Raw genomic sequence first — 10433 nt, forward strand, 5'->3', positions numbered from 1 at the left:
AAACCATTCAAGGGTATCCACACCAACTCATCATCTGCAATCATCTCTCCAACAACAACCAACTCATCTCTGACCTATGTTAGTCTGGACAAGTAAGAGGTCATGCTCTCACCCTTAGACATCTTGGTGTTATGCAATTTGTCTTTGAGCATCATCATGCAATTTTGATAGTCGCTCTGATAGAGTTTTGTAAGCATATCCCACATTTCCTTGGCAGTGTCTTTCTCGGATAGATGAGGAATCAAATGATCTTTTACCCTATCAAGAATAATCCTCTAAGCTTTGGCCTCCTTGATTTCATAGGAAATATAGGGAAATAGGATCATTTGCTGGTGGAGTCACTATTGTACTAGCATAGATCCATAACCCGTTCTCCTTGAAAACATATGTAATCCAAACCTTCCATTATAAGAAGTTAGATGCACCCTCAAGCCTGTCCTCATACTAAACATTGGTTGCCATTGCAAAAATGACCCTCGAAGAAATTGATAACTGAAATATGAAGAAATCTGTGAAACAAAACTTAGCTTTGTATTCAGAGTTTAGAGCTCTGATACCATGTTAATTTCTATAACCCAACAACAGATTAATTGCTCAATAAATTTCACATAATAGAACTAACACAATTTTTGTCCATCTAATTTATAACAATTAATACACTGAGTTAATTAACAATAATGAACAGTGGAAGCGAATTTACACAAAACCAATCACACAAACATAATAACACAAATTACATGGATAAATCCAGGAAACCCCAATGTAGGGAAACACCTGCAAATGTTGAATCTTTTATTCAGCTTCAAGAGCAAACTTTTCTTCTCGAAACATCCTAGTTGCTACAATGATCTTACATATATAGCCTTCTTGATGAAACAACAATTATGCAAGAGAAGTGAACCTTTCCTTACACAACACATCCTAAGAGAAACATGCCTTACATGATGCTAACTGGAAGTTTCCTTACATGATGCGAGAGAAAAGAAACTCACCTTACACAACTCAAACTATCCACACATAAAACCGTTCTTGGTAATAGTCTCACAACTCTAAGAAACATTCTAATTACACAATATAAAATATCCTCTATTGGACATCCAACATGAGCCGCACTTAAGCAACTTCCATAATCTACACTTTCTGAACTACAGAAAACCCAACACAAACCACTTATAGAAGGTCAAGAGTAACAACTTATAAATCCACTTATTTAGAAACCACCTCCACACTAAAAGTTAATTATGAAAGACCAAGAGTCTCACAACTTAAAATTGCATAATAAATGTCCCATTAAAATTTGAACATCAAAACTAAAAAATAAACAAAAACACCTCAATAATCCCCAATTATTTTAAATTTGAAGTCTTATGTGGTACCCTCCAACCCTACACCAAGTGAATCAAACATGCAGTCCGAATCAAAGGGTAAAGAAATAGCCTTCCTCACAAAAGTGAAAACATCTCAAGAACCTAGTAAAGAAACTGTCTTTGTTATGAGGTGCTGCATCTATGAATTGAATAAAGAAATGATCTTTTACCCACGAGAAAATTAGAAAAACGATCCTGAATAAACCCTTCCTGCTTCCTGAATAAACCCTTCTTACTTCAAATCACCTCATTCATCTCCCTACGCTTCATTCGAATTCTTTTCGATTATAGGTAGAGACTATTTTCTTTACACATTTGAAAATTTCAAAGATTTTTAGCTTCTGCCATGACAGCTGCAGCAGTAGGAGACGCAGTTTTCCGAAGCATTAAGGCGTCCAATTCAGGTCTTTCCTCCTCTTCTCAAAAATCTAACATTTCATTCAATTCCACTTCAAGTCTATTGAGGTGATTTTTATTTTTACATTATCGGATTTAGGTGTCTTTCTTTGTGGCTTTCTACTTTTGGATGCAGTGTCCAATGAGCAGCTTTCCATGTAAGCCTTCAACTTTTAATTCTTTGTATTTCTAAACATTTAATTTCAGGGTTCATAACTGTTGTTTCCATTTCTTTTTATTTTGAATTTACGGAGGGATCGTATAGAGTTTCTGATGATTCGCATAATTTCTGAGAAAAAAAGGTGAAATTGTTCAAATAGGATTTCAGAAAAGGGTTAGTGTAAAGGGTTTTTAGAAGTTAGGAGAGATTATAAAAGGATATTTTCCATGCTTTAGCCATCTGATAGAAGCTTACCTCCTGGTTAAGCTAAAATAATTATCAGATGGTAATTTTCATTTTTATTTTGTCTTTTGTTTGCTACATCTTGTGCTTAAGATTTTAAACGCCGGTTATAGTTGAATGCACTCCATGCTTATCACACTTGAATGGATCGTTTGTTTGGCACATTCTAACCTTGCCACTTATCTTCCCGAATGCGGGCTTTGCGAATCGCCTTCATGAGATGCAGGGAACTTGAACCTGGGTGCATCCAATTACCATTACACCACACACTTTTGTATTACAATAAACTTCATTTTTTTACAACACAGGGTCCTGATTTAGCATCAAAGGCTTGTCATAATCATCAAACACTGATGGGAATTGGACAAAAGATTCCCTTTCGTAGCTCGCAACATAAACAATCCCCTAATGATTAGATTAGAAACCCGAAATCTTATAATATAGAAAGGCGTCAAGTCCTGTTTATAACATCAAAGACTAACAGGAACCATTATCACTTTAGAGGAGTTTGAAAAACAGCTGCCTGAAATAGACGTAAAATGGGATTAGGTCTTTTCTTTGGCTTAGCAAATGTTCCTTGAAGTTAGTTATCCAGCCTAGGGCTATATATTTTGTCAACTTCCTCAGGAACCTGTAGTCCAGAGTTACAAGAATTGCCGAGACTCACCTAGACTTGGCAAGTCCCAAAGTGAGCCACCCTCGGTGAGTCTGGGAGACTCGGCAGCTGAGTACTTGTTAGACTCGCCAAACTCGTTGAGTCTAGGCGAGTCCTGATTAGAATTGAAAAGGCCAAAAAGCCAAAAAGCCAAAAAAACATTAACAAAGCAATTCACTTAAACTTTAATGTTTTATAATTGTTGCCTACACCCTAAAAGCAATTTCATTTAATTTTCAAGACAAAGGAGAAGGAAAAAATAGAGTTTTGAGCCAAAGTAGGATTGCATTGAAGGGAAACCAGCAAGAAGATTGAGCAAAATCGGTGGTTGAATCATCTTTGAAAAGGTTTGTAGCTACTTTTGGTGCAAGATTTAAGAGGAAAGTTTGTATTTTGAAGGTTTTTTTTGTTTTTTTAAACAAAAATTCCATTTTACTTTTACATTTCTTTTCTATATTTTGTTTTAGTGGACCAAAGAACAAACCCTAGGCGTGTTTAATTTTTTTTGAATAAATCCTAAGTGTTTTTGTAAAAAAATCTAATTTTATAGTTGCAAACCTTAGATTTTTTTATATTAGTTTAATTATAAACCGTGAATCTTAATTTTTTTTATTTATATGTTATTGCAGCATTTTTGAGATTTATAAATTGTCCCAAACCTCAGTTAAAAGGGACCCCTTGTTGGAATTAGCTATTATTACCCCTGGGCAAAAGAGAGGAGAGGTAAGTTGTTTTCATTGCAAAACAACTTTTCAAGGGGGAGGCATTAAGACATTAAAATATTAAGCCGGGATGCTAATTCATGCCCACAATTGCATGTTGAGGTTATACGTGAAGTGCAAGTTCAATTATAAATCTTTGAGCAACAAAACAACTAAAAAAGTGGCAAAGAGAGATGGCAGCCATTGGTGGAACTAGAGATTCTTCTTCCATTGCTCCATTTCATCCATCTTCGGGTGGTGGTAGTGGCAGTGGCAGTGGCAGTTGTAGTGTTAGCATGGGGCGTAGACTTTGTGCATCTAGGTTAGATTCATATATTTTGCCACACACTACTCCAAGTTCCCAGCTGTCAATTGAGAGCATGGCTTGGAACAAAGATAAACATGATGTAGCTAAAAGTGCAATTGGAGACTTTTGGTTCTATTGCAACATTCCATTCCACACAGCCAGGTTATTCTGTTTTTTAATTAGTTTTAAAATATATAGGTTGATTGTTTCTCTTGAATTTTTATATTTAGAGGTCTGTTGAATACAAATTTAGACTCTCCATATTACAATACTTATTTAATTTAATTTGTGTGCTAGGTCTCCTTATTGGCAAACCATGGTTGATGCCATTATTGTTTGCGACATAGAGTTTAAAACCCCTAACGATGAGGAGATAAAGGGCTCCATTTTGTCACAAAAGGTGGTTGATGTGAAAGCCACAATAGAGGAGCTGCGAGAGATATGGAGGATGAAGGGATGCACCATCAAACAAATAGAAGAAATAGAATATTGCTAAATTTTCTTGTTTCTTTCTCAGGTGATTGTCCTACCTAAAATGCATTGATTTAGTGATTAAAGTTTTTAGTTTATGTTTTATTGAATCATTGATTTTGTTTCTTTCTTACTATTGATGCTTCAGGAAACACATAAAATGTTGAATTCCTTTGTGAAACTTTGGAGGAAGTCTTTGCTGAGGAGAATATGGTGCAAGTGGTTACAGATAATGCAACAAATTATGTTGCTGCAGGTAGACTTTAAATGGATAGGCACCCATCATTGTTTTGGACTCCATGTGCTGCTCATTGCCTTGACCTCACATTCGAAGATCTTCTCAAGATTCCATGGATCAAAGCATGTGTGGAGATAACAAAAAATATTTGTAAATTCATATACAATCATACATGGGTCCTCAACCTAATGAGGCAATTCATAGGGCATAAGGAGTTGAAGGACTCGGTTTGCAACCAATTTTATCACATTACAATCCTTGCTTCAAGCAAAGGGAGCTTTGAAGCACATGCTAGTTAGTGAGGAGTGGACTTCCTCAGCATATGCTAAATTTTTTGTAGGAGTTGATGTGACAAATTGGATTTTAGATGAGCAAGGCTTCTAGGTATTGATTGTAGAGATCATACAGGTAAATCTAATTCTACTTTATGTTTTTATTCATATTTTTCTTTCATTTGCTTATTTTTTTTTTGTTCGCACTTATGTTAATTTAGTTTTACAATAATTGTAGTTCATAGAGCCTTTAGTGGTTCTCCTATGAGTTGCTAACAGAGAGAAGCCTGCAATGGGCTGCATATATGAGGGCATGAATAGGGCCATGGAGGCCATTTGATCCATTTATGCGGGAGTTGAGGATAAATATTGCACATTTGGGAAAATCATTGATAGACGATGGCACCTCCAGCTTGACAAGCCCCTACATGCAGCTGCTTATTTTCTTTAATCCAAAATTCCATTTCTGCCCTGATTTCAAGGCAAATGCGGAGGTTATGATTGGGCTCTACACAGTCATAGAATGGATGATGCTTGATTCTAGTGTTCAAGCACAAATAATCATGGAGATTGTTATCTTTACACTTGCACAAGGAGATCTATTTGCACAAGATATATGCAAGGCAACTCAGTTGACATGCAGCCAGGTAAAAATCTATTAAAGTAAAATTTTCTTCTTTTTATATTATTATTAAATATTAAAACTTAAAGTTGGATGATGTGATTGATGTTTTTCTTTATCTCATCTCAAATATATGGTGGGAAAGATTTGGTGCTAAGGTACCAAACCTTCAAAGGAATGTAGTTAGAGTATTGAGCCAACCATGCATTGCTTCAAGATATGAGCGTAATTGGAGTATGTTTGAGCACATACACCCAAGAAGCGCGATAGACTGTTAGTGCAAAGGTTGAATGATATAGTCTATGTTCATTACGACCTTTGCCTTCACGATAGACAGATTTTGGGCAGTGACTTATCACCTATTACACTAGAGGAGGTCGATCGACAATCTGACAGGATCACTGAGGTTGAGGATCCTATCTTTAGTGATGAGAACCTCAGTTGGGTTGACCAGGTGGATAGAGAGGCAGAGGCAGTAGCCATGGCAAAGGAGGAGGATAGAGCACAAGCGGACACCTTAGATTTTGGTGTGGCTGTCACTAATTCACAGACAGATATTATGGCTGCATCATCGTCAAGGACCTTTTATAGACGCTTGCGTAGGAGGGCCAAGTGATGCAGGCTCCTTTGAGCCATAGACTTCTAGCTTTTGTTTTGATATCTGTTTGGAACTTTTGATGCCATAGATTTCATATTTCATGAGTTTTGTATACATTTGATAATATTTATATATCTAAATGTTTTATTTCCTCCAACCAAAATTTGCATTTATACTTATGTGATTGATGTATACTTGTATATGTGATCAAAGTAGCTTCTATTTGATGAGATTATTGTTTTAAAGGTTTATTGGTGCATGAAACAAATTTCTCAATTTCTTGGGTTTTTCATGCTGAGTCTGCGCCGAGTTTGGGTGCTAAGTCCAAGTCCAAGCCAAAAATCAGCTCATTGAGTCTAGGTCAGATGTACTCCACAGGCGGGCCATCAAGATTGCAAGAATTTGGAGATATAGGTCGTCTATGTGCCATCAAGATTGTGAGGTTTCCGAGATTTAGCTCAAATGTGGGCCATCAAGATTGCAAGGAAGGACTTGCACCTTGTCTTGTACACTGTAATTAACTCCTGCACTAATGCAACAATGAAAATTTGGAGATTTTCCTTTTATGGGATTTGAATCTGGGTATGGGTATGCGAGGCATCTAAGAATATCACTGCTTGACCAAACTCTCCTTGTATGGAATTTTTTAATGCTAGAAAGAAACTGAAATTTGTATGTGAAACACATTGCCTAAATTACAGAAGCAGGATGATGTAAAACAGAAAACGATTGCAAGCAAATCATCACTTGCAACCTCGTATTTCTGTGTTATCTTTATTCCACTTACAGTTAGGAAAAACTATTGAATATTGTCAGAATATTATCAAATTTTGAACCTGGGCATGAGCACTCAAGGCACCTAGTCGTTGCCCTTAGACTAAACTCCATTGGACAGAATGCTCAATTCCGGGAGAATATGCTTGTGAAGCATATGACATAAAACTGGGAACTGGAGCATGTCAAAACTATAGGGAACTGAAAATGACTGCAATGAAAACATGTCTTCTGAGCTCACTTTGCCTTGTTACTTTTCTACCCCTTGGAGATAAGAAACATAGTGCACTTTTGTCAGACTGTAATTAAATTCCAATGATCTGATGAGAAATGAGACTGTAACGTACACTTTCCCAAAAGCTCATTTGGAAGAACAAATGTATCTTTGATCAGAAAAACAGCATATATAGGTGCTTAGCATATGATAAGTTCCTAGAATATTTACTACCAAATTTCATCCTTTAAGAAACACATAAGATACAAAGCTGTGTAGAAGGTAGGAACAAATTGTTTTCAGAAATTATCTTTAAGATCCAAGAAAATGTATACTTTTTTCAGATACAGTGTAGGTATATGTAACAGATCCAACAGACCAATTTGTCTAGAGGAGAATGCTAGAAATCATTGTTTCAATCCATCTGTTAGATTTTATAGTCGCTACTAGTTAATGTAATAAAACAGTAGAGACAAAATGCATATAAAATGATGCCGTGTTAGTTGCTTAAATCTGTGTCTTTCAGGAATACACAAGCTGCCTTACGATTACTGCCTTGACGTCCGACAAAGAGAGATTCATCATACATCACTAAACCCTTCTCTTTTCTTTTCCTACAGAAGGCATACTGATTATGTTGTTTATTTTGTAGCTTGTGGTTTTCATGACACAGCCTTCACTTTCTTTATGGGAAGAATGTTGAACGAGCTATGCGGATATTAGATCAAGGTGGTGTAAAGCTCATAATTGGCGAACCCAGTAACCGTTCAGTTTTCATGGTACCCAATATGCTTTATCAATTTACTTATGTGTTCATTTTAACATGAGACAATGGAATGCTTTTTTCATTTATTGACATTTAGGTTGCTGGAGAATCAAAAAGCAAGGATCAATATATATGTTACCCAGAGCACCACTGTACATGCTATTCCTTTTTTTATGAGACTGTTAATAAAGCAGAACAATTATGTGTAAGTTTTTTTTCTTCCGACAATCTTGAATGTTTCGCAATTTTTTCTCTTCTGGGACTTATTACTTTCTATCATTTAAAAACAAACAATTCACTTGCAGTGCAAGCATCAGCTAGCAGCAAGAATGGCAGATGCACATAAATTATACAAGGAGGAAAAAGTTTCTGATGAACAGCTGGCATTACTTTTGTTTCAACATTGAAAACAGGTGTAAAGGGAAAAGCGGAATAGCAGTAAGATTAAGATCAAGAGGATTTGGTTTTTGTGTCGTGTATCTAAAGTTGGAAGCTAGACTTAAACACTGGATTCGGCAAGACAAACTGGAAGGCAATCTCGTATTTTAGGTTTTCATAGGCTAGCCAGTTCATAATAAAACAAGTACAGAAAAAATAATTTTCTTCTTGCTTAGATTGTGTTACTAAGCCAACGCAGTGTTAAACCTGATAATTACTATCCTTGCACTTTTCTCTACACAATATTAAGAGAGCAAAAAAAGATGGGAGCATGTAGATTTGTTGAATTTTTACAACAGAAAGGTCTAATGCCAGTTTCCTTGAAAAAAATTTCACCAGATTTTGTCATGTGAATTGAGGATATAAATGATGTAAGTATGATGAACCATAAAGAATAATGCATCTTTTGGAATCAACAAGTGTATGTTTAGATTAATATTGTATGTAGCATCCTTCTCTCATTTATTTAGTGACTCACATTTTGTTTTAGATATTCACAACTAATGATTCATATTCAACCATATTCCTTTGATATCACTGTTCGTTGATTCTCACTGGGTTTTGTCCTTCTGGTGGCATTCACATTTTATGTCCGAAATATTACCTGGCCATTCAACTCAAATATAGAAGCCCACTTGCACGTATGAAAAATAAGGATTCTGGTACGAGACATGCAATCCATGGCCGGGATTTTATTCAAATTCTTAAAGGCTTTTTCCTAGAAAGTACAGACCTCCACCTGCCCTATAAATTTTGAGAATCTTTTTCAACTTTTCAATCAGTTTTACTATAAGTCGACAGTCTTATTCATGTTTGATCTTCTTTTAGCATCCGTTTGAGAGATGCTGTTGGCATTATAACTGTAAGTGCATGTAAATTTTGGCATTCCCAGCTATCAAATATGCTTCCACAATTTGACCAGCATTGTTCTCCATTTTGTATCGTAGCAAAGATAATGACTACTACAAAACCTTTTTTCTCAAGAGAATCATATAATTTCAACAGAATCAGAATTGTTTTTGCTTTCATCACTCTTCTACATTTTTACCTCTTAACAGTTTGTTGCTTCCTTCTAATGGGTTTATGAGTTGCAATGGGTTAGAATTCTAGATGGTCATATTTGTTGCTTGTTTTTCGGATTTGATCAGATAAAGATCCACCTCTGCATTACTGAAGGGAGAAAATAATAGGGTGTAGCATTGACCAAACATATGGCTGGCAAAGTTGCTAAAGGAAGTTTGAATAGCAAGGCACACGAGTTGACTTGAAACGGGGCATCATTTGATTAAACATTCATTTGTAGATAGTTGATTCCAACATTGGATTGACGAAATGCATACTTTTGAAAACTTATGTAGGATTATCTCGAACATGGTAGTTTTTGCAACTCTAATTGCATATATGCTTCAATTAATGTATTGTGCCATAAAGCTGTATAAGGTTTATATATATCAAATACAACTTACTTGAATACTATATGGCATATATACATATACCCTCCAAAATTTGCCATCTAAAATTAGGAATTTTGTTTGTAATACCACATAGCATGTGTACGATAAACAAAACTATCATAAGAATTAAAAATATTATTTCAATGTCAAATTGTCAATTTTGAATGTCATGAGACATATTCATTGTTTAAGATTAAAATAATATATCGCAATAGGTCTCCATAGTTTACATTTGATGATGTAAGTAGATTAAAAGCACCATAAGGAGTGTTGTTGGCACTTGCATTAAATGTATGTTGACAACTCAAAAAATTAAAATCGTTGAGGTAGAAGCATCTAAGTTACTATGCTATGCATTACATCCCCACAATTTTGTTGCCCCTTTAAGTAATTTTGTTTGTGTAAAAGAAAACACTAGTTGGAGTAATTTGATTATTTTATGTCAATTAATTGAATTTAGTAGATTAAAATATGCACTTCAAATTTGCTTAAATGATGATAAATTGACAACCTATTGAAACACATTGAGAGTAAGAGTAAAAAATTATAAATAAAACTTCATAATTATTCCAAAAATTTAAGATTCAAGTTGAGAGAGTTTAAGCAAAAATTAAAAAAACTTATTATAAAACGTTTCTATGATAGATTGCAGGTGTTGGAATGTTTGGCCATAAAAGTAGTTCCAATTGTAAGCAACCTTTTATTTGTTAATAAAAGAAAAAATATTCTTAACCATTTGTTACAATTCGTTTCATTT

General features: G+C 35.1%; 1 protein-coding gene across 9 annotated transcripts; it reads left to right on the forward strand.

Annotated features, from left to right (window-relative positions):
• Window positions 1-1408: 1408 nt before the first annotated feature.
• On the forward strand, window positions 1409-8658 carry LOC131073495 (uncharacterized). 9 transcript variants are annotated; one of them, XR_009358898.1, is made up of 8 exons: window positions 1409-1771; window positions 1864-1921; window positions 3451-3991; window positions 4127-4346; window positions 4449-4946; window positions 5049-5457; window positions 5578-7989; window positions 8198-8658. XR_009358898.1 is itself a non-coding variant. In XM_058009932.2 (3 exons), exons 1-3 carry the CDS (start codon window positions 7729-7731, stop codon window positions 8189-8191), a joined length of 279 nt encoding a protein of 92 aa, XP_057865915.2. In that variant the 5' UTR covers window positions 5464-7728; the 3' UTR covers window positions 8192-8658. The 9 variants fall into 9 exon arrangements, 1 of the variants encoding a protein (XP_057865915.2); XR_009358901.1 differs by having other exon boundaries at window positions 1900-1921; XR_009358899.1 differs by lacking the exon at window positions 1864-1921 and having other exon boundaries at window positions 1410-1771.
• Window positions 8659-10433: the final 1775 nt, after the last annotated feature.

Source organism: Cryptomeria japonica, chromosome 9 (assembly GCF_030272615.1).
Source record: "Cryptomeria japonica chromosome 9, Sugi_1.0, whole genome shotgun sequence".
Lineage (NCBI taxonomy): Eukaryota > Viridiplantae > Streptophyta > Pinopsida > Cupressales > Cupressaceae > Cryptomeria > Cryptomeria japonica.

Excerpts from the sequence above, each read along its gene's own strand:
- LOC131073495 (XM_058009932.2), top strand. The coding sequence starts at position 7,729 with ATGCGGATATTAGATCAAGGTGGTGTAAAGCTCATAATTGGCGAACCC. Across the intron at positions 7,798-7,881 it reads GTAACCGTTCAGTTTTCATG|GTTGCTGGAGAATCAAAAAG; the intron begins GTACCCAATATG and ends ATTGACATTTAG. Across the intron at positions 7,990-8,089 it reads ATAAAGCAGAACAATTATGT|TGCAAGCATCAGCTAGCAGC; the intron begins GTAAGTTTTTTT and ends ATTCACTTGCAG.